Source organism: Neovison vison, chromosome 6, assembly GCF_020171115.1.
Source record: "Neovison vison isolate M4711 chromosome 6, ASM_NN_V1, whole genome shotgun sequence".
Classification (NCBI taxonomy): Eukaryota; Metazoa; Chordata; class Mammalia; order Carnivora; family Mustelidae; genus Neogale; species Neogale vison.
Window position 1 is genome coordinate 213458956 of NC_058096.1, and position 22643 is coordinate 213481598.

At 58.3% G+C, this 22643-nt stretch overlaps 3 protein-coding genes across 8 annotated transcripts in view; all 3 read right to left on the bottom strand.

Annotated features, from left to right (window-relative positions):
• Positions 1-1796: 1796 nt before the first annotated feature.
• On the bottom strand, positions 1797-4036 carry OCEL1 (occludin/ELL domain containing 1; the record flags this gene model as incomplete). The annotated part of the gene is made up of 6 exons (XM_044254894.1): positions 1797-2202; positions 2376-2429; positions 2677-2842; positions 3047-3246; positions 3379-3555; positions 3920-4036. Coding segments are annotated over 6 exons (837 nt in total), but the record flags the coding sequence as incomplete, so codon positions are not given.
• A 1921-nt stretch (positions 4037-5957) lies between these two features.
• USE1 (unconventional SNARE in the ER 1) lies at positions 5958-9103 on the bottom strand. The gene is made up of 8 exons (XM_044253973.1): positions 8943-9103; positions 8540-8589; positions 8313-8391; positions 8067-8219; positions 7544-7556; positions 7076-7103; positions 6609-6783; positions 5958-6159 (listed from the first exon to the last, which is right to left on the bottom strand). Exons 1-8 carry the CDS (start codon positions 9081-9083, stop codon positions 5977-5979), a joined length of 822 nt encoding a protein of 273 aa, XP_044109908.1. The 5' UTR covers positions 9084-9103; the 3' UTR covers positions 5958-5976.
• Positions 9104-10709: 1606 nt separating this feature from the next.
• The window catches only part of MYO9B (myosin IXB), an 85231-nt gene continuing 73297 nt past the window's right edge, over positions 10710-22643 (bottom strand). For 4 of the 6 annotated variants that reach the window (XM_044253979.1, XM_044253976.1, XM_044253978.1 and 1 more), the window contains 18 exons: positions 22371-22443; positions 22076-22200; positions 20152-20285; positions 19735-19925; positions 18386-18484; positions 18099-18272; positions 17958-17999; positions 17670-17781; positions 16747-16820; positions 16057-16249; positions 15841-15969; positions 15448-15553; positions 15067-15198; positions 14028-14151; positions 13563-13610; positions 13109-13251; positions 12259-12386; positions 12004-12113 (listed from right to left, as the gene is read on the bottom strand). In XM_044253979.1, the coding sequence (XP_044109914.1) occupies positions 12094-12113; positions 12259-12386; positions 13109-13251; positions 13563-13610; positions 14028-14151; positions 15067-15198; positions 15448-15553; positions 15841-15969; positions 16057-16249; positions 16747-16820; positions 17670-17781; positions 17958-17999; positions 18099-18272; positions 18386-18484; positions 19735-19925; positions 20152-20285; positions 22076-22200; positions 22371-22443 (2047 nt within the window). In that variant the 3' untranslated portion in view covers positions 12004-12093. Of the gene's footprint in view, positions 12139-12258; positions 12387-13108; positions 13252-13562; positions 13611-14027; positions 14152-15066; positions 15199-15447; positions 15554-15840; positions 15970-16056; positions 16250-16746; positions 16821-17669; positions 17782-17957; positions 18000-18098; positions 18273-18385; positions 18485-19734; positions 19926-20151; positions 20286-22075; positions 22201-22370; positions 22444-22643 lie in introns of all 6 variants that reach the window. The other 2 variants (XM_044253980.1, XM_044253977.1) reach the window with 2 other exon arrangements.

The following is a 22643-nucleotide window of genomic DNA, read 5'->3' on the forward strand; positions in this document are numbered from 1 at the left end:
GGACTTTAAGTTGATGTGGGGTGACGGCACTGGGACCTTGCCATCCTGGCCTCAGAGGCTTGTGGCCCAGCTCTGTGGTAGGAAGGGTGCCCCTGAGACTGAATGTCAGGACTGTGGTTCTGGAGCACAGGGAGAAAGAGCCTGGATGGTGGGGGCAGGCCAGGAAGACGAGCCCTCCATCAAAGATGCCCCTTTGAAAACAGGGAAGAACTCAGGTGTTGCTCTGCAGGCTGGGTCTGTGCTCAGCCCTTAAACCTCCTCCAAAACGCTTCCCATGAGCACCCAGCCTCCTCCATGTCCATCTTGGAAGAGGTCTAAGCGGGAAGACACTGTGTTTGAATCCATTTCCTGGGGGATAAATGGAGGTCTCATGGATATGCTCTGCCCCCAGAGGGGACTGAGGCAGGAATGGGATGGAGAGAATACTGGGCTCCTACTGGGAAGGGGGACAGTTTCTGCCTGGGGTCCACATCTTCCACGATGTCCTGCAGGTAAGCAAATGTATGCGCCCTCCAATTGGGCTGGACTGAGATGACCTATTAGATTCTGTCTATCCTGCTGTCCAGTCCCCAGGCCAGAGACAGGGATGTCTGTCTAGGCATGACTGCAGAACTCTTATAAAACCCTACCCAGGGGCACCTGGGTGGCTCAGTCATTAAGCATCTGCCTTCAGCTCAGGTCATGATCCCACGGTCCTGGGATCAAGCCCCGAGTCAGGCTCTGCACTCAGCAAGGAGTCTGCTTCTCTCTCGCCTCTCCTCCTTCCCCCCAACTTGTGTTCTCCCTCTCTCTCTCAAATAAATAAAGACTTTACTTATTAATTAAGATTTTATTTTATTTTTTGAAAGACAGACACAGCCAGAGAGGGAACACAAGCAGGAGGAGTGGGAGAGGGAGAAGCAGGCTTCTCACTGAGCAGGGAGCCCGATGCGGGGCTCAATCCCAGGACCCCAGGATCATGACCTGAGCCTAAGGCAGACGCTTAATGACTGAGCCATCCAGGTGCCCCAATAAATACAATCTTTAAAAAACTGTCAAAAGGCCCCCCCATGGGGAGCCTGCCCCTACCAGTGCCCCACCCACCCGGTCTCAGGGTGGGCATGGAGTGGGCACCATGGGACTCTCCTACAGAGCCAGGCCTAAGAGCTGTGACCCTGGAGTCAGCCACCATTCAGCCTGCCATTCAGCCTGCCGTGCCCCGGGAGAACTGATTTTTAAGCGGGTCTTCTGGGCTGAGTCTGCCCCCTTCAGGAAGTCCCCAGTGTCCTGCCAAAGGAATTCCGTAGGATGCCCACTAACCAAGACTAGGGAGGGTCCTCAGCCAGCCCTCCCTCTGTTACTGGAAGCTTTTTCTTTAAGGATTTATTTAATTAGTTTAGAGAAAGCGAGAGAGGCAGAGGGAGAGGAAGAGGGAGCAGCAGACTCCCCACTGAGCCCGGTGCCCAAGGCAGAGCTTGATCACATGACCCCCGAGACCACGACCTGAGCTGAAACTGGACAGATGCTCAACCAGTCAAGCCACTCAGGCGCCCCAGTTACTGGATATTTCTGTGGAGCTCCCCCAGCCCAAGCCTGGCTAGGTTAAGTAATACTGGGTGTCGGTCCCTCAGCTTCCCACCAGAAGGCCACGGGTGAGGCTCTGGGTGGAGAGGGAACCCTCTGGACAGACAAAAGTTCACACCCTGCTGGGATAAGTCCCTTTCCTTGAACTTCGATTTTTAACTTGGGAAAATGGGAGAACAATTTTTTGGCGACAACCGAGTGAACCCAGGAGTGTTGAGCAGCTGTACACAGTAGGCATTTCATAAATGTTTATTACACTAAGATAGAGACTTGGGCAAGACCTGCTTGCAGGGGATGGGCTGAGATCTGGGCTTTGGGTTGCTGGTCCCTGAGGAGGTCCTAGGACGGATTCCCGGAGGAGGCACCATCAGAGCTGGGTCTCAAAGGCTGAGGCATTTGCCAAAGCTACCCCAGGAGTGGGTAAAAGCAGGAGCTAAAGCCGGGAGGTAGGAGAAGAGGCAAGGGCAAGGTGGAACCGCCACCTCGATGTGTCCCTCTGCCTGTCCGCCAGGGCACTCAGAAGTACACAGAGCTCTTGCAGTCTCCTTGCTCATCGAACTTCTGAATCTGCATCTTGAGGTGCCTCAGTTTGCCCTTCAGGTAGTGGCAGCGAGCCTGCTTGTCCAGGAAGCTGGGGTCCTGGGCAGGGCAAGACCCAGGAAAGTCCATGGGGTACTTTGAGTCTCAGTGGCTAACCCTTTGCCTCTTTCTCTCTGGGCCTGTTTTCTTTCCTTGAAACTGGGTACCCTGAGCCTCATGTGAGGGTCAGGGGTACAAAGGCCAGCCTGTGGGACTCAGCAGACACAACTTACCGTCTGCTTCTTCTCAAATTCCCTCCAGACACGGGCAGCAACTTGGGCTTCCTTCTGCAAGTGGAGAAGGGGGTGGGGGTCAGAGAATGCTGAATCCAAGGAGGGACGGGGAAACTGAGGCTCAGACAGACAAAGTGACCCATCTAATGAGGACCTTCAGGGCTGACCTCGGCCCCTATGCTGTGACCCCCACCTAGCCTAGAAGAGGCAGGGGCCCAGAGACCCGGACCCGGCGGGTGTCCCAGAGGCCAGAGTCCACCACCTGGAAGGCTGTGGGGCAGATGTTTCTGCTGGGGCTGACCTGGCTTTGGGGCTTGGGCAGTGAGTTCAGCAAGGTCTCTAGCTGCTGGAGCTTTGCCAGTGCAGAGCCCACCTCCCGCTGGAGCTCCAAGAACTCTGTGTATTGGTCCTGGAACACGGCAGCATAGCAGCTCCGCTCCCTCTCACTGCTCACTTGTGGGTACTTACTGCGGGGTTAAAGTGGGGCAGACAGTGAGTGGAAATAACCCATCCCTTTCCTCCGATCATTTTAATTTGTTCTTCTTTGCCCATGTTGGACTCCCTGCCCCAAATGCCCCTTTTCTCTTGTTACTATTTAGTAAACTCTTATCAATTTGTCAAAGCCCCAACCTCAGGCCCCTTCCCTGTTCCCGGGTATCAGGAACACTCACAGCTCATAGTCGGGCACTAGGTGAGGCCTTCGCATATGCCCCCTGGGGATGGCTTCAATAGACTTCTTGGTGCTCAAGGGGGCCCGGGAGGGCAGCTCATCCTCAAATACAATCTTCTTGGGCTTTGCCCTGTGCGCTCCTGGTTGACGCTCGCGCAGAGCGCGGAGGGCGCTGGTTTCCCGGCCTGGAGGCACCAATCGCTGCGGGTGCCGCGGGTATCATGGTTGGTTTGGAGTTAACCAGGTTATGGGGAAGCCGGCATCCCTCAAACTGGCGGGAATGAATCTCTTGCCTAGGCTTGGCCTGGGGACCCTCCTCCCGTTCAGACTCACCGGGGGCCCAGGGCCAGGAGGGGGGGTCTGCAGGTCCTCCCGGCAGCCGCGGGTCTTGGGGGACTCCCGGGTGGGCATCGGCCTCAGCGAGGCGCCGCTCGGGCGTCCCCGGGGCGACGAGCGGGTCCTCCGGGGGGCGCCGTGGCCCCCGCATGGGGGGGTGGGTCGGCGAGCTGCCTGTGGGCACCAGAGAGGGGCGCGCCTGGAGGCGGGGAAGGCTGGACGACGTACAGGGAGGCGGGACCCCGGCGCGGCCAACTCTTCCGCAACTAGCTAGACCTCTAGCTCCGCCTCTATTTGCATTGACGCACCCGATTGGCTCTCAGAGCAGCCCATCCCCGGCTGCGTAACCCGGAAAGGCGCGACGCCCGTGACGCCACCGTGTATCCTGGGTGGCCTCGCCTCTAGTTAACCCCTGCGCTGCCGCAGCCTCGCCTGCTAGGGCCCGTGAAGCCCACGGACACCAGCCCAACCCCCGAGAGGTCCCCCGGGACCTCCGCCCCAGCTGCGGGCCGCATGGACTGCTCCCGTCCGGGTTTACCTGTCCCAGCGTCCGGGTCTCCGGGTTTGGATCCGCTGCCTCAGAGGCGCCTGAGTCTGTGTTGTGCGTTAACTTCAAAGGCTGGACCCAAGTGGCGGGGTCGCTCCACAGGGCGGGGCGGGGCCTAGGGAGATTGGGCGGGGTTGGCGGCGAGGGGGCGGGACCCAGCGTTAAGGGAAGTGTATCCGCTTTTCAAGCCAGGTTCGAGTCCAACCGGACGGGACCGGACGTATTTGTTGTGTGTTTGGAGCTGCTGACTCACCTTCTCTGACCCTTGGGTGTTTCTGGCCTGAGGAAGAGGTGGTTTTTATATTTTTAACATGTTTCTTTAATCATTAGATTATTATGCTCTGACCAGTTGTGGGAGAAAACGGTTTTCCCCACTTTTGTTAACTCCAGTGCTGTTACAGTTTCCCGCAAGTGTATCTTCGAAGTTTTAAGTCTTGACTAATCTGATGTGAGAAAAGTTCAGAAATGATTTGTCTTTCTTTTCCTGCACATTTTCTTTTTCTTGTTTGTTTTTGGGAGCTCTTTGTATGCCAAGGATGTAGTTTAACCAAGTAGTGCATCTTCTTTCACTGTTACAGGTGAGACCGTCCGATACATTTTACAGGCTTTTTTGCACCCCCCCCCCGGGTTGGAAACTAAATATTCATTAAGCCCCTTGATATTTTACTGAATTCTCCTGTTTACATAGCCTTTTTTTTTTTAAAGTTAGTTTGGGTTTCTCATATAATTGTATCACTTGCAAAGAACTTTGCCCTCCGCCTTTTTTTTCCCCCATTTTTCAGTCTGATCTTTCTTGTCCAGTTGTACTGACAAGCACCTCCAGACTATGTTGTCTTTGAGGGAGTCAGGTGGACTGTGGGCATCATCTCTACCTTCCTCTCTTTGATGGCAGAATTGCCAGTGTTTGTTCAGTGAGTTCAATGCTTGGCTTGAGATTTTGCAGTTAAGTGAGGAAAATATCTATCTTGCTTATTGTTTATTGAGATGTTGAGTGATAGATTTTGAACAGTACAATGTACCATTTCACCCTATGATTTTCTTTCCTGATGCATTAATGTGGCTATTAACAAACTTCCTGGGCGCCTGGGTGACTCAGTGGGTTAAGCCTCTGCCATAGGCTTGGGTCATGATCTTGGGGTTCTGGGATCAAGCCCCCAATCAGGCTCTCTGCTCAGCGGGGAGCCTGCTTCCCCTCCACCCCTGCTTGCCTCTCTGTCTACTTGTGGTTTCTGTCAAATAAATAAATAAAATCTTTTAAAAAATAAAATAAGCTTTACTTGGTGTTTTTACACCAATGTTGACAGGGGTCCCGGTATTGCCCACTCACACTCCCATGGGTCTGGGACACCCTTGTGCTCCTGTCACCTGCCCAGTCTCCCTCACTGAGCTCCCTTGGTCACCCCCCCTTCATAGGCTTCATCTTCATCATCTGGAGTGAGGGTGAGCAGAGCCAAGGACCAGTGGTTCTCCCAGGACTCCCACTCTATGACCTCTTCCAGGGTCCCACCTCGGGAGTAGTGCCCACAGCAGTTCTCATCTGAAATGATCAGGCTATGACCTTGGCAGGGCAGAGTTTCCACAGACCCTCACATGTTTGTTGAATGACTTGGTGAAGCCTCTAGTTTCCTGAGAGCTCAGGTGGCGGCTGGACTAAGTCCTACCTCTGAACTGTCACCTTCAGTCTCAAGGAAGGCCCAGCCCTGATGCTCCCTCCTCCAGGCTGACCTCCAAACATAGCCGCATTTCTCCGCCCACCCTCTAGCCGCACCCCAACAGCACAGGGCTGAAGGCTCTGTGTTTGGCTCTGATTCTACCGGCCTGGGGCCTCCTGTGGCTTCTTGGGCCCTGGCCTTTCCCCATGTCGGGTGGGTACCAGGGCAGGGGAATCGAGGGGGGTCGTTCGCTGGGTCACTGCCCCACTGCCCCACCTAGACTGAGCTTCCTCTACTGCTCTCAGGAACATCCGTGTTGTTGCCCGCCCCGAAGGGCACCCCTGGACACGGCGGGGGAGCAGACAGAAGACAGCCCGCATGGGCCGGGACAGGCCTTTATTTGAGTTTGGGCATGATGCGGATGAAGAGGATCATGCTGATGAAGATGAAGCAGACGACGATAAGCATGGCCCAGAGCAGCCAGTTGACGGACTTCTGTGTGTGCTGCTCCAGCCGCTCCGACTCGGTCTTCAGCTTCTCCAGGTTCTGGTCGGCCATCTTGAGGGAGTGCGACAGGGTCTGTGGGGGAGGCAGGGAGAGTGTCAACAGGACAGCAGCCGAGTGTGGCCTCTCCCTGCCACCTGGGGGCAAGTCGACTCTCTAGGCCCTTGCTGATACTGTGCCCTCGGCTGGGAATTCCACCTCTGCCTTCTGTCCAACTTCTATTTTTTTTTTTTAAAGATTTTATTTATTTATTTGACAGAGAGAGATCACAAGTAGGCAGAGAGGCAGGCAGAGAGAGAGGGAGAAGCAGGCTCCCCACCGAGGAGTGAGCCCCACGCGGGGCTCAATCCCAGGACCCTGGGAATCATGACCTGAGCTGAAGGCAGAAGCTTAACCACTGAGCCACCCAGGCGCCCCTGACCAACTTCTGTCATGCAGCAAAGCCCTGGCCACGATGCCCCTGGGCCAGGAAGCCTTTTCTGATGTCCGGGGCAGAGGCTGGGTGGGTTCCCCTGCCCTCCCACCTGGTTGTCCTTCTTGATGACGCTCTGAGCAGCCAGCGTGTTGGTCTTGAGGCTTCGGGCCAGGCCTAGCATCTCCTCTGCCAGCTTCTCCTGGAGGTTCTGATGTCGCTGAAGGACAAGGTCTAGCTCGGCTGCCGACTGCTTCTCATCCCCTGGTCTGGGCCCTGTCACCCCGCTGACCTCACATGTGGGTGGACGGGGGGCATGAGATGGGGTGGGGGAGGGTAAGAGACCAACATGTTCCCAAGCAACCAGAGGGTATGGCTCTAGCTGCTGCCCTCCCTGGGGCTCCATTTCCCCTTTTTTGCTTTGGTTTTTAGGAAGAGCAGCCCCAGAAGGGGCTTCTGATCAGTGGTTCAGAGGCTTGTGGGGGCCCTTGTGGTGGGTGCCTCAGCGGCCCTAGATTCCTCCATCCACCCGGCCCCCCACCCCCCGCCCAGTGCTACCCAAGGGCTGAAGACACTTACACTCTCTTCCTCACATCCAGCTGGGGCTCTGGAAGCGAAAAATATCAAGCAGGAAGGAGAAGATTGGTTTCCTATTTTCCCGGCTTCCTGATCATTCAGTGCCTGTGATGTGTCTGCTACTCATAATGCCATTTCTTGTCCAGTCTGCCGCTGGTGAGCTCCTGATCATGCTTTAAAGCCCTAGCTCAAAAGCCCTCTCTTATAAGAAGTTTTCCCTTACCCCTACCTGGGTTCCCCCAGGCTCCAGGTCCCTTCTGCTGGTCTAACTTTGGCCCTGTGGCCTGGGAGTATCCAGCTTTATTTCCTCTGGGACGCAGCTCCTCTGTCCTGGTACCCCCATCAGGCATAACTAGGTGACTGCCCCTGAGGCTATGCTCCCTGGGCTGTGGGAGACCTTGGGGGAGCCAGGTGAGGAATGTGAGGCAGCACAAGTAAGCCTCAAGTCCTGTTTTCTTTAGGGCAGCTCACCTCCAGCAGAGTCCTATGGGAAAAAGAGAGAGGCATGAAGTCACCTACCTGTCCTCCTCCAAAACTGCCCTTTCAGCTCTCAGAACATCCCCCCACCACTCATTTGGTGCCCCGGGAAAATCCCATGAATGACCTCTGGACCTCAGTTTTTTCATACTTTGATTATGATCCACATAAAATGCTTAAAAAGACACTTGCTGTCGCATTTTACAAATGGAAAGATTCGTTTATCTGTGGCAAGACGGGATAAAGTCATCTATCTGTGTCAAACTCGTCTCTGTTGCTTTGGGCCAACTCTGGGGCTTAACTAGATAGGTACCATTTTTGCCTTAGACCAAACTCCTACACATCTAGAAAAGTCCCGGCTTGGCCTTTCTGTCAGGAAGCAGACTGCTGGCCCAGGGCAGAGGCTGTTGGGCCCCCTAAGGTCCCTGCACCAGCCACCATTTGTTGTTCCGGCTACACCCAGGCACGAAACTGTCCCTAACCAAAGGGTTCCCAGGACCCAGGGAGGAAGCCCTACCGTGCCTAGCAGCTCACTCCTCATTTCGCTCGTGTACCGAGCCCGCGACTGCAGGTGCACCGTCTTCGTGGCGGGTACCCGCTCCCGGGCTGTGGTTGGTACACGGCCGGGGGCCAGAAACTGGTTGGCGAGTGCCTTCTCTGAGGCGGAGGTCTGCAGAAGAGGGAGAAGGGGTCACCACAGGGGCAGGTCCTGGGCAGGTGAGCGCTATGAGGGCTGAGGAAGTAGAGCAGCATCCAGGCTCACCAACTTCTCTGCCTGCAGCATTCCCTTCAGGAAATCTACCTTGCGGGAATATTCATTGATCACCTCAGAGGCTGGTTTGCTGGAAGGCGACAAGAGAAAAAGAAAACCTGTCCACCATCCCTAGTTCTAGGAAGGGTCTCAGCAAGGGCTGGAGTCCAGGGATTCCCCATCAGGAGCCGGTCCTGGCCCATCCCAGATTTGGAACCCCTGTAGCCACTAGCACTCACCTTGGCTGGGCTTTCAGGGCCTGCAGCATGTCCTCGAGGGCTCCCACGTACTGGGGAGAGAAAGCAGGGATGTAAGCCTGGTCTGCCAAGCCCTCTCTGTCCTGTTCGAAGTGGGGGTGAGGGTAAGGAGTGGGGGCGTCGGAGCCAGCAGGGGGAGGAGCCAGGACGGGGAGGGACGGGGGCGGGGGCTGGGCTGAAAGGGGAGGAGCCACGTGCCAGGGAGGCGGAGCTAGTTGAACTCGAGGGAATGGGGCGGGAGCTGCAGGTGAACGTGGCGGAACCGGCCGGAAGGGGCGTGGTCAAGAGCGGTCGTTGGGTCTGGGGAGTAGGGCCCGGCGGCCGCTAGCTGCGGAAGCCGTCGTCCGGGAGTCGGGCTCTGCTTGACAGTGCAGATTTCCCTCACCTTCTCCAGACGCCACTCCTCCGGGTCCCGCTTCTCCGCTGCCATCGCCTCGCAGCGGCACAGCAACCGCACCAGGTTCAGCTCCAGCCTCGACGCTGCCATCATCTCTCGGCGGTATCCTGCCCCTTCCGTTGGCGCCATCTTGGAAAAGGGCGGAAGTGCCCTCATTTGGGCTTCTTCCGGGCGCGTCCGCCTCTTTCGCGGTTGCATCTTTGGGGCGGGGCTAAGGTTTTGTTTCAGGGAGAGGCACAGTCCTGTCTGTGTTACTCAGGGCGGAATCGCGTTTTTCCCCTCTTAAGCGTCTTAACCCTTCCGGAAGGGTTAAAAGGACCGGTCCTACGGTGTCAGGGCCGTGAGCAATAGGTCCTGGCCTTATTCCTTTCCTCCTGCTCAAAATTCCCCTGCACCCGCTTTTGCTTGGGTTCTTCCCACGGTGAACTCTTCCGTATTCAGGCAGCCTCCCCCGGTTCTTCCCGGGGTACGGCCCGGCACTAAGGAATCCCAAGGCTTAGGGGCCCATCCAGAGTTTGTGGTTATGAGCTTCCGGGTCTGATTCCACCACCCCCGCAGTGGCCCTGAGGAAGTTTAACTTTTTTGGGTCGTCCCTTCTTTGGGAAACGGGTGGTATGACAAAACCTGCCTGTGGGAGGGGGGCGGATATTAGCTAGCTCTGGGGGTGAGAGGTGGGGCAGGGTCACCCTTAACGCCCAGACCTCCTTGGAGAGAATCCCCCGACCCCCAAGTCCCCAGGCAGTTGAGGCCCATCCTGCAACCTCCCCTGACGCCTATGCTTGCGGAGGACAGGGTAAGAATTGGAGCTTCAGGGACGCCTGGGTGGCTCAGTTGGTTGAGCAGCTGCCTTCGGCTCAGGTCATGATCCCAGCGTCCTGGGATCGAGTCCCACATCGGGCTCCTTGCTCGGCAGGGAGCCTGCTTCTCCCTCTGCCTCTGCCTGCCTCTCTACCTGTGCTCGCTCGCTCTCTGACAAATAAATAAAATCTTAAAAAAAAAAAAAAATGGAGCTTCAGAGGTACTGAAGCCTGGCTTGCAGCACTCCTCCATCTTCCTACCCTTCGTGTCACCTGTGTCCTGGTCCCACATGGGCCTGGTGTCCTCGCAAAACACTATGTAGGAGACTAAACCCAGGGTGGATGAAGGGGGTCACTGGAGGCAGATGGGGCAGGCTCTGAATCCCAGCCCTACTCCATCCCAAATGTGTGGCCTTGGAGAAGTCTCCCAGCTCTCCCTCATGTGCCATCTGGACTTGGGTTCTTCCTTGCCCCCCAACCCCTGCCCCACGGGCCCTGCCTACCAGCAGGTTCCTGCAACTGCCCATCTGATTGCAGCCTGGGAGCTGGTCCGAGAGGGGACAGTTGGGGGTGTGTGGCTTCGGGCCCTAGTGGGCCCACCAGGAACTGATCCCTTCACAGGGAGATGGCCCTTGTAGCTGACATTTAAGCCCTAGCTTTGGGGAGAAGCTGGGTGCTGAAATGGCAACAGGAGCAGCTCCAAGGACAAGAGGCTCTTTGCCAAACCTCCCCCCTCCATTTCCAGATCAGTAACAAGCACCTGCAGCAGGCGCACCCCTCAAGTGAGGACTCCATGCGAAATTCTAACAGCAGCATTGCCTGGAAGATCAAGGCAGGTCCTCCCAGTCCAGGGGCACAGCCCCCCGCCCTGCACCGCTCTTGCCCGAGACCACAGGGTGGACCGCCACCAGCCAGCTCCTCCTCCTCTGACGGACTCTGAACCCAGTCCGAGCAGGACTTACATACACACACCTTTCAGGCACTTTTTATTTTTGCACGGCTTGTGGAGCACCTGGGGCACCTCTCGTCCCACACCCGTGGCCGTGTGTCTGGGGAGTGAGCCAAGCATGGGGGTGGGGGGAGCCCAGCTCCGGAGATCCCCAGCCTGTCCCCATTGACCAGCAGGAATGTCCAGCCCCAGGCCTTGCCCTCCCTGCTTGTGAGTGGTCCTGAGTCGCGGCTCCTGTTGGCCACGTGGAGAGGGCAGTGTACCGAGGGTTGCCTCCTCTGGCCTCCTGAGTCTGGGGCTTGGCGGACAGAAGAGTGATGGCCACATTCACGTCTCCCCGGGATGTGAGGTCTGTGGTGCTGCAGGTGGAGGCTGCTGGCCACCTTGTGTCCTGACTCCAGCCACCAGCCTTGGTCCCCACCAAGGCTCCGACACTCCTTCAAATGTGGGCCGGAGGATGCATCCGAGACACGCCTGGGGCTGTCAGGGGCCCCCTGGGTCCAAATCCCCCACGCAAGGCCCCAGCCCTCAGACCGCGGGCTCCGGGCCGTCCTCAGTGCAGGTCTGAGGCCCCGACATGCGCTGGCCATGCAGGCTTTGCTCTGAAGACTCAAGTCCAGGTTATAAGGGAGATGAAGGGCGTTAATATAAAAGTTTGTACATACATGTATAAAAAACAATTTGGTCTCTTGTTAAGGCTGTTACAGTTTAAAGTTATGTAAACCACGCACAAAGAAACAGTTACCATATAAAACAAAAAGGGAGGTGGGAGATGCCAGATGCCAGGCCACCCACCGTGATTTGGTGCTCTGGGTGGGTGCGTCTGTGCAGTGTTGGGGGCTCAGCAAGAGTGGCCAGGCCTTGGCTAGCCTCTCCCTGCTTGGCCTCTGCACGTGGGGCTAGTGCCCACCTCACATTGTCTTGGAGCTTCTCGTTCGGGATCCTTCTCAGCCAAACGCGGGCTCTGCAGCTTGGTGCCCAGCTCAGGCTGGGACTCGCGGGGACTCTGGCTCTGGGGGCCCTCAGCCATTGGCCTGGCCCGAGGTGGGGGGCAGGCAGTAGGTCGGGGGATCTGAGTACCTCCGCTTGGTCCCAGGAGGCCGGTCGTCCTCGTCCGGGGGCTCCCGCGTGCCCAGCACGGGCAGGAGAGTGCTGGGTGTGACATACACCGAGTGTACCTGGTCCGGGCGGCGGGCGGGCGGCTCTCGGCGCCTCACGGGGGCAGCAGCCTCTGGGGCACCCGGTGCCCGGCCAGGGAGGTGGGAGGGCAGGCCGGGTGGGAGCTTGATGTTGGTGGTGGGCATGATGGGGGTCCGCCGGGGGGTCTTCACTCTGACCGTCACGAAGGACGACGGCCTTCGTCGTGGAGGGGCGGCTGCCACGGGGAGGGGGCTCAGGGCGGGCGCGCCGGGGCTGGGGAGAACAGGCGCGGGGGGCCCTTTTGAGAGACAGATGGCAGGGTTACTGCAGCTTCGGGGCTTGAAGATGGACCCTTGCCCCAGGGCCTGCCGGCGGTGGACACGGGAAGGACAGAAGCAGACACTGCCTTAATACTGACCTTCTGAGGCCCCCCGCCCGGCCCGTTCTTCCAACAGGCTCTCCGTGCTGGCCGACGTTTCCGAGTCCAGGTTTTCTTCATCGGAGCCCCGAGGGTCCAGCTCTGGAAGCCGGTACGTGATGTCCTCCCTGTAGGGGGCGTGAAGAGAAGGGGGTCATGGTGTCCAAGGCTGTTCCCAGGGTGAAAGATCTCCCAACAAGGGTCCCAGGCCAGCAAGGGACGGAATGGGCCTTCCTCTTCCTGGATGGGAGCCCTTGCCCTCAGCGCCCCCAGCAGCCATCCCCAAATCACTCCTGGTCCAGAGAAAGTCGAGGGAGGGCTGGGTCAGCTTGCTGAGGGAAGCCAGCCACCTGGCCCTATACTGAACTACTGATAGGCTCCTGCCTCAGGGCCTTACTGATAGGCTCCTGCCTCAGGGCCTTTGCAAGTGTTGGGCCCTATACCCGGAGTGCTCTACCCTGTTCTTCAGCCTAGGGAGGCCAAATGGCCCAGGTCACACCTGTCCTCCTGGCATCGTGTTAATGGCATCCCTGTGCACACTCACATCTTGACTGAGTGACAGGTTAATTGGTCATCCTAGCTAAAACCAACTTCAAGACAAAGTTTGGGCACGACCCCTCTGCTGCCCCCTTTCCCTCTGTGGACCACCATGGCTCCTGGGGGTCAAGCAGGGGGTTTAAACAGCCCCAGGCTGCATTTTAGGGCAGCAGCCCCCCGTGAGGGAGGCCAGATGGTGGCAAAGAGCCTAGCCAGTCAGCCTCCTCTAACAGCCGGGGTGGCTATGCCAACGGGCTTGGGGAGGGGGGCCAGATGGCAGCTCCAAGGACAGGAAGGGGACGGAGACACTTGCTTCTCCTCCTTGATGGACTGGATCCGCTCAATGAGGATCTCCTTCTCGCGGTCCTCGTCGCCGCCGGGCACCTCCTCTTCTGGCAGCACCCCCAGCTCCTCTGGGCCGCCGCCACTGCTCGCCCGGGCCTTGGGACTCTTGTTCTATGACAGAGAAGTGGCAGGTGTGGCTGGCCCCTCTGGGAGGGTGGGCCTGGTCTGGCATTGGGGAGGGTCAACAGCTTGGGGAGAGAAGGTTAGTTCTGATGTGGATCCCGTGGGGACAGAGTGGCTGGTGCTCGGCTGATTAGTTGTCCTCAGTGCAGGTGGTCAGCAGGCAGTGGTCCTCCCCCAGCATGCACTTCCGGGAGGTTAGGACATGCTCGGTCTACCCCACGAGACCACGGGTACGAGGGGAACCCAGCATGCACCGCGCCCGGAGACATGCAGGGCGGGCCCGTGGAAAGTGTACATACCAGGACCCCCTCATAGGGAGACGAAAACCCCAGTTTGAGAGGCCATGGCTGGGGAAGAGACGAACAGAGGGTGACCACACAGGGCCACAACCGCCACACGGGCACCGAGCCACATCGGACTGCGGGGACAAGGACAGGATCCTCCCGTGGGAGCCCAGGACTTGCCCTGCTAAGTCCCCATCCCCACTGTAGGGCCACTTCTATGGTGGGGACTCTTCCCTGTAGCAGAGGCCAGAGAAAGACCCGAACCGTCCCCGAGTGGATGACCGGTCCCCTGCTGCCCTCTGAAGGGCAGTTGGCAGGAGGCTGAACGAGGAAGGCGGTCATTCAGCCGATGTGGGGGAATGGGCCCCCATCCGTGCTGCCAAGAGGCCCCTGGCCAGGGCATGGGGCCTAAGGTGTGCAGGGCGTGCAAGGGGTAGACAGGTGAGACCCCACCCCGCGACCCAAGGCCGGAGTGCTCACAGCGTTCTGTCGCAGGAGGGAGAGGCGGCGGAAGGCAATGCTCTCCGCGGCTTCTAGCTGGTTGATCTCCTCCATCTTCACCTTGTACTTCCTCATCTGTTCCTTAATGAGCATCTCCACGCAGCTGCAAGAGAAAGGGACTCAGTTACCACCTGCAGGATGGCCAGTGTCAGGGCCTGGCGTCTGGAGAGGCACTGGCTGGAGACTGAGGCACGGGGGCCCGAGATGGAGACCCAGGACCCAGGCAAGGCCACGGACACAGCGTGGGCTGTGGCTCCCATCTCTGTGGCGGCGTACTGTGTGACATCGTGTGGCTCACTCCACCTTTCTGGGCCTGAGGCCCTGTCTCCCGGTTTGAAGGAGGAAGCACAAGCACTGTGGGCCAGAGTAAACCAGCCCCACACAGTCCCCCTGCAGGGCGGGGCGACACGCAAGTGTGAAGAACAGGCAGGCTGGGTGACGTGTCTCAGAGGCTGCAGGCGACCTGCCCCTGGGGCTCTGGAAGGTGCGCTGTGAGCAGTAAGTGTGGCGGGCGAGAGGCAGGCACAGCTCAGGGTTTTCCATCATCACAACCACACAAGGAGAAAGGGAGCAAAGAAGGTGCTAGAAGAGGCTGGAAGCGAATCTTTCAACACCCCACAGCCACCCAGGTGTGTCAGGGCCACAGGAAAGCCACCTAGAGTGGCAGGTTCTTATTTTCACAGCCTGAGGCCTAAACAGTGTCTTCTTAGTCGCCGAGGTCTGACGACCTCCGAGTTCTTTTGAGGAACTCTGAAAACTTCTGAAGATGGTACAGAGGGCAGGAGAGACCGTGTCTCCCCACTCCCCCGACAGCTGCTGCTTTCCTGACAACCCTTGCTGCTGCCAGAGGCCAAGGACATCAGGCTCCCTGATCTGCCCCTCGCCGTGCCACTGGAGAGGGGGTCATTTTCCTTTTCTCTTGTTTTCTTTAGCCTCAGAAACACTTGGACGGATGCCCTAGCTGCTGGAGCAGACACAGCATGGCTGGGTCGGGGTTGGGGGTGGCATTAGCACTCACGTGGTGACCTTGAGGACGTCCTTCATGCTGGTCAGCGGGTCTGAGTTGTCAGGGCAGCGCAGGAGGCAGGGGGCGAAGATGATGGCTAGAGCGCTGGGCGACATGCGGTTCACATCCTCAAGCAAGGCCACCCTGCATGATGAGCGGCAGTTAGGGGTGGCCACGGAGCCCCCAAACCCGGGGCCGGAGCCCCAGGGTGGGGAAGGGGCTGTCATCCCCTGGAGCTGGGATGGGCAGAGAGGGATCGCCACAGGAGAGCCTGGGTCTCCCCCAGACCCCCCGGCACAGGCTCAGGTCTTGGGACCAAACCCGAGGCATGCCGGGCCGGGGCTCTTGATGGGGACCCCCCGCCCCCCTGGGGAGCAGGCGGCGGGCACTTGCTTCACGAGGTGGAAGATGAGCCGCTCCAGCGAGTTGTGGTTGGCCTCGGGCAGGTGCTCCAGGACGGCGTAGATGGCGGCCAGCTGCTCCTGCTTCTCCGGCAGCTCTAGGGGGGCCCAGGGCATCAGCAACCTGTGGGCCCGGCCCCGACACGTTCCCGGGGGGCAGGGGAGCCTCCCGCTGTGTAGGGGCTGGGACGGGCATGTGGCAAGGTATGGGGCCATGGAGGGGTCCCGGCCCTGCCCTTGGCTAGGCACCTGTGCCAGACCAGCTGCTCTGAGCCCGGGTTTCTCAGCGGGGCCTCCCCGGTTGGCCCTGGCGAGCGCTCGTGGTTCCAAGCCCGACCGCGGCCACCAGTCCGCCCGCCCTCACCGAGGCTGCTGTGGGCCTCACCTACGGCTCGGAGGAAGTCGCCGTACTGGGCGAAAGTCATGAGGGGCTCAGGCAGCTCTCGAAGCCACTGCTTGAGCACACCGGTGATGGCATGGATAGGGAAGTTCTCCAGCTTGACGGCCGCGGGGTCTGCAAGGAGGCCGGCCGGGGGCTGGTGAGTGTGGGCAGGAGGATGGTGCCCGAGAACCCCCGCAAAGCTTACGCCCTGACACCCACCTGTCTGTAGGGCCTGTCGTAGCTCCCGTGTGCGGTTGGCAGCACCTGACTTGCGGTAGAGGCCTTCGGTGTACAGGCCATGCATCTCCACGTGTTCCAGAAGCTTCTCCAGTACGATGGGCACGGAGGCCTTGTCGCTGGTCAGGCTGTCCACGCACACGCCAAAGTGGCCTGGCTCGGCACCTGGCTCGCTCTGCAACACCAGAAGGCAGGGGTCAGGCCTCCTGGGTGGGCTTCCTCCCTTCCTGTCCCTCTGCCACCCCGCAGGCTGCTGGGGGCATCTGGCTGGGAGATGAGCTTGCTGGCTGCTGGGCGGGGAGGGGCAGGGGTTCCCCTGTGGAGCAGCCCCAGCTCCCTCAGGGCAGCCAGTCCTGCTCCGACTGCAGCCCTAGCGCTTGGGACTCGGTCTCCCCTGTGCACAGAGCTGGAGGCTTCCCTCCACCGGGAGGACGGAGGGGCAGGGCTGGGGGTCTAAGATGCACACTGATGAAGCCCAGCCCTGCCTCGGGGGCCTCAAGGGGCTCTGACAGAACCGGAGTGTGCTCTGCCCTGGACCAGTCCCTTCTATCAGCTTCCTGCTCCTATCTGACACCCAACCTTGGTCTCGCACCAACCATGTCTTCTCCCCCCATTGCTTGGGATGGCCTCCCCCAGACGGTCTGGAAAGTTCTGCCCCCGGGCGGTGCTCACCTTGCTCCCACACGTGTAGGAACAGTAGGTCTGAATCTTGTGCACACACTTCTTGTGGCAGGTCATCTTGCACACTAGGAGGTTATGGGGGGTGGGTCACAGATGGTGCCTCGGGGACCTGGGTTCCCACCGACTGGTTTCCAAACTTGAGACATAGGAACTTCTGCCCCAGTTCCCAGGCAGGGAAAACATGTGGGCAGACGTTCACAGCTGGTGACTGCTACTGGCCTCAGCCTGGCCAGTGGGACAGGAACAGGGGTTTGGGGGGCTTGAGACAGAAAGCTAGCTGAGACCAAAGAGGAGGGGGAGGCCAGTGTCCTTATCTCAGGATGGTGACAACTGCCTGAGTAGTTGTGATGCACATAGGGGTACACATAGGGACTGAGGGGACAGGAGGCCCTGGGTGGGAAGAGAGGCCCAGCTGATCACGGCAGGAACGCACGACCGCTGGAGATCTGCCTGACTGTGCCCGGAGCCAGACCCTCCTGCCCGCTGGGTTGGCCTGGGCTGTGGCTGTGTCTCGGGGTTCCTCTGCGGCTGACTGGCCTTGCCTGTCACCACATGAGGGACCCTGGGGGTCTAGGGAGACGCTGGCAGATCAGGGAGCAGGAGCTGTGTGCACGTAAGCTGGGAGGGAGGACGTGGGATAAACTACGGAGGTAGGCATAGGGAGGACGGGCTGCAGAGGCCGCAGCAGTGGGTGGGGGGAAGGTGGCTTAGGGTGGGCTGAGAATCAGCATCTACCCCAGGGTGGCAGTGGGAGGACTAAGTGGAAGAGGCATGGCCAGGGCAATGTTCCAGAAATATCTATCCTGTGGCTTGAGTAAAGGCCCCAGTGCACAGTGAGGAGTCTGGGGATGTGGTGAGGAGCAAGGGGGTGTCGTGGAGCATCAGGGGCACGGAGGGGGGTCAGGAGCGCTCACCGCTGCAGAGCAGGGCCTTGTCCATGAGCCAGATGTAGGAGAGGCACTGCTCACACGACTGCGGGATGCTCACCTGGTAGCTGGCAAACACGTGCCCGTTGTGCTGCTGGACCTGGGGGGCCACGGGGGAGGGCACTGAGTGGTGAGGGGGGCCCCTCCACACTCTCGCTGCAGCCTGTGGTGCCTCAGGCCTGAGGTTCACGCTCACAATCAGGGTTCCCCAGGGCGGGGCGGGATAACACGCTCACACCTGCGTCTTCACAAGCGCGCACGCGCACAGATACTCACGGCGCGATCCTGCTTCCGCTTCTTCTTCTGAGCTTTGCTCTGCTGTGAGGGAGCACACAGGCATAGTCCGTGAGGGCCCTGGGAGCACACGTGCCTCCAGCCGCCACCACCCCTCACTGTCCCCAAGGCGGTACCACCAACCTTGGGCGGCTCAAAGTCATTCTTGGTGTGCCCGCGGGTGAACTCGTCGAGCAGTGACTGGAAGAGGTTGAGGACCAGGTTGGTGTCCTTCTCCCCCCGCTCGGCTGCCAGGTTGTTCACGACGATCTGGTAGTTCTCCATCAGGTCCTTGTAGCCGACGTGAATCTTCCCGTTCTGCGGGGATGCAGGCGTGACCCCCGTGGGACGGAGAGACGGTGGGGGGATGCCCTGGAGAGGGCACAGGGGTCTCCACAGGGGCCCTCCCCAGGGCCAGGGGCTGCACATACAGGGACGGAGTACATGGTTTTGAGATTGCTTCTGAACTTCTCCGTGGCTTCGATGAACAAGCTCTCGATGGGAGTCTTCTGGGAGCGCAGGTCGTTTATCTGGAGAAGGAGAGAGAGACACACCCTGACTCGAGTGACCACAGGCTTGGCATCTGACTGCCTGCTGCTCAGCTCTGTCCCGAGTCCTTCCTGCTTCCCCTGTGATCCCAGCAAAAAAAAAAAAATCCAGGCTCTCTGGCTAATCCTGGCCTGATCTTTCCAGTCCCTTCAGTCCAGGTTTAAACCATACATCCCACATTGGGGGCTGGATCCCACTGGGGGTGTCGAACAGCACCCCCGGCCCCCACCCACCAGATGCCAGGGACATTCCCCAGTCAGGACAACCAAAAACGTCTGCAGGTGTAGCCACTGGTCCCCTGGGACACAGTCGTCCCTGGGGACCCTTCTGCCAACCACACACAGGCTTAACTTAACCCTGAGCCATGCCCCAAATATGTGCTATGGTAACCAATTCACTTCTGCTGTGTACACTAAGCACTCAATCAATGCTTTTAACAACTTTTGTTAAAGTATATCCTAAAATAAGTTCAAGGCCAGGGCTGAGCCACCGTGAGGCTGCAGGACCTGGGGGTCACTGAGGGGGACACAAGTACATCCAGTGCCCACCCAGCTCTAGGCATTTCCGTTTCCTCCAGTGTGAGAGGAAGTGGGCAATCATCCCCCAAGGATGTGGGGAGACAACACACACAAAGTGTTCTTCCAACAGCAGATTCTGAACTTTCTGGGCAGGTAGTGCAGGAGAGGACGCTGGCCCGGGCCACAGCCCCTTGCCTGAGGCCCTCGGGACAGGTATGTCCCAGAGTCAGGCCCTCTGGATATTAACACTGTTCTACAAGTTTTGTGCAGCCCTTGTGATCAGACCCACTAACTTTTTTTTTCTTTCTTAAAGTAAGCTGTACACCCAACATGGGGCTTGAACTCACGATCCTGAGATCAAGAGTCACATGTTTTACCAAAGAGCCAGCCAGGTGCTTCAAGACCCACTGCGTTTTCCTACAAAATGTAAATATCCCTGGTGAGCAACGTGAACATTAGACAAACGTTCTCCCGTGAGTTCAGGTGGGATTCTGCAGTAAAGGAGCTAACGTCAAGTTTGGGAAGCAGTATCTGGTTTCTGGAACTTTCTGTATTGGAACTGCGCCTCTGAACGTTCTATGCCTGGCACACTAAGGGCTTGAGTTGTAGCAGCTTCGAAGCCCAAACTGCCGGGTGCTGACCACCCTTCTGGGGAGGCCCGGGCCTGACCGTGCGTAGCTCCCCGACCCTGCAGCTGCCCCTGGACGGCCCACCTTGTTCAGCAGGAACTCATCCAGGTACTTGAGCTCGTTGGCGTTGGTGATCTTACGGAACACGGATTCTCGCCACTTCTCTGACACTGTGATTTTGCCGATCTTGAGGTTTCGGTTCTTCTTCCCTTTGCCTCCCGGCTCCTTAGCGTGCTTCTCGCCTGCTGGGTGGCGGTGCTGGTGGCTGAAGGAGGCTGGAGGGAAAAGGAGCAGCTGGGGAGGTGGGTTCTGGGGGATGCATGGTCCCCCCACACAGAGAACCAGGGCCCTGACCTAGTTGCAAACTGGGGTCTGCAGCCGGAAAGCACCCTGGAGTTGGGGGGTGGTATCCGGGACCAGCCCCGAAACCCTGTGCCCAGTACCCATTCCCAGGGACCCCGGCAAATCTGCCCTCTCTCCCCGAGGCTCCCAGCGACCAACCTTCCAGGTTCCTTTTGGTGGTGGTGGCTTCCAGTGTGGTGTGCCCTGGAGCTGTGTTCTCCGTTTCCTCCACCCCCTCTAGGCTGGATTTTTTATCCTTATTCTTATGCAAGAAAAGTCTTTTAAAAGTGGATCTGCAGGAGAAAGTTAAGCAGTTTCTCTTAAGCTTCAGGAGGTGACAATGGAAGCAAGGCTGGAAGAAAGGTCATCTTGCTACAAAGAGAAAAGTCACCCTTTCCTTGGTTATCCACAGAAAGAGATGCTACTAAAAATGAGATCGATTTGTGTGACGTGACAGGGGGTCAGGTGAAAAGGCAAGATGCAGGGGCACCTGGGTGGCTCAGTGGGTTAAGCCTCTGCTTTTGGCTCAGGTCATGATCTCAGGGTCCTGGGATGGAGTCCCGCATCGGACTATGTTCAGCAAGGAGCCTGCTTCCCCCTTGCTCTCTCTGCCTGCCTCTCTGCCTACTTGTGAGCTTTCTCTCCATGTCAAATAAATAAAATCTTTAAAAAATTAAATATTAAAAAAAAGGCACAATGCAGAACAGACATCACAGTGTAATCCTGTTTTCATATTAAAAAAACAACAACCCAAAATAAAACTACCTTCTGCCCCCTTACATGTGTTGATGGGCCCGAGTTTTAAGAAAGAAAATCAGAAAGAAAGGATGTCAAATCGTGCGCTGAATGGCGTGTCCCCCAAAAGCTGTGTCTGTGTGCTCATGCTCAGGACCGATGAGTGTGACCTTATTTGGGAAAAGGGTCTTTACAGATGCGACTAAGTTACTGTGTGTCATGCTCTGAATGTCTGTCTCCCCCCGATTTGTACGCCGAAGTCCTCCCCTCAGTGTGAGGGTATTGGGGTGATGAGGTCATGAGGGGGGAGGTCCATAATGGGACTGGTACCCTTACAAAAAGGGTTCTGGGGAGCTCCCTTACCATTCCTGCCACATGATGCCCTAGTGAGAAGATGCCATGCGTGAACCAGGATGTGGTCCCCAATACACAGTATGTCTGCTGGTGCCTCGAACGTGAACTTTCAGCTCCCAGAAGACATGTCTAGAGTTTAACCCACTTACTCTGGTGGTTTTTGTTACAGCAGCCCAAACAGACTAAGACCTCAAGATGAGGTTGTCATCCTTATGACAGAAAAAGAACAGAGAGGAAAGAGGAAGGTCATGTGAAGATGCGGGTAGAGATGGGGGGTGCAGACACAGGCCGAGGCTGCCTGGAGCCCCCAGGAACCGGAAGAGGCAAGGGGTGCCCTTTCCTAGAGCCTTCCGAGGGGGCGGCCCTGCCAAAACCCTGACTGCAGACTCCTGGCCACCAGGACTGTGAGAAATGAATTTCAGTTGCTAGTTGCTAGCCCCTGATTTGAGGGGCTTTGTTTTGGTGGTGGGGTGTCCGTCCCCGCAATGGTGGGCACTCTGCAAGCCCGTTCTGGACCTTCCTCGACCTCCTGTCCCTGCATTTGGATCAAAGCTCCCCCATCCTCATGGCCCATCCTCTCCGCTCTGTGATGGACCCGTCTGGAGCACTTCTGCAGGGGCTTTCTGGGGACAGAGCCTGGGCCCAGTTTCTTCTATCCACAGGCCAGGAGGGGTCCTGGAGGTAGGGGGAACCAAAAGCTGGTTCTGATACCAGAAAAAGCCAAACGGAACCCATCGACCTTTGGGCCCAGAGGAGGTGACCCAGATTGGCTCTAGGCCGCAGTGGGAACCATGATGGCGGCCCCACTGGCATGTGAGGAGGTCACGATCGCTCATCCTGGACTGGGTGAGTATTTGCCCAAGAGTGCTTTATAATCGCCATCACTTTAGACCAGACTGCCGGGAGACAGGGGGCAGGGGTGGGGCCGGCAGGGATCCTATGGTGACCTGTGCCTCCTATGGTGACCTGGGCCTCCTCCAAAGCCCACACTTACTTAGAGTCGGCCGGGGGGCCTGGGGACAGCCCGGAATCTGTGCCGACAGACGCGTCACCCGATTTCTTCTTCTGGATGGCCGGCTTCTTGGTGCTGGGCTCCCCGTCTACGGCTTCTATAGATGGCTGCAAAGGGAACAGGACTGGGTGAGCAAAGGCAGGCGGGACTCGCTGGAGGGGAGGCAGGGGCGCTCTGCTCACCATGCCGTCCAGCCACCAACTGCCCTTGTCTTTTAAGCCACGTTTTGGGCAGAGCCGGGGCAGCAGGGGGCGGGAGCCACAGCCTGAAGCTTTACCTGCATCTTGGTCTGGGATGGGGATGGAAGGAGCTTGGAGACGTCGCTCGTGGACAAGGAAATGCGTCTCTCCCTGCAAGATCACAGAAACGTGGCTTTTATTTATTAGCCCAAGTTAGGATACGTTTTTGGTTGTCTTGACTGGGCTGGGAGGGGCTCGGGCATCTGGTGGGGGACAGCAGGGTGAGGCTCCATGCTCTGAGGGGCACGGGGCAGACCACCCCAGAGAACGGGCCGGCCACAGGTGTCAGCGTGCTGGGCCGGGAAAGCCCG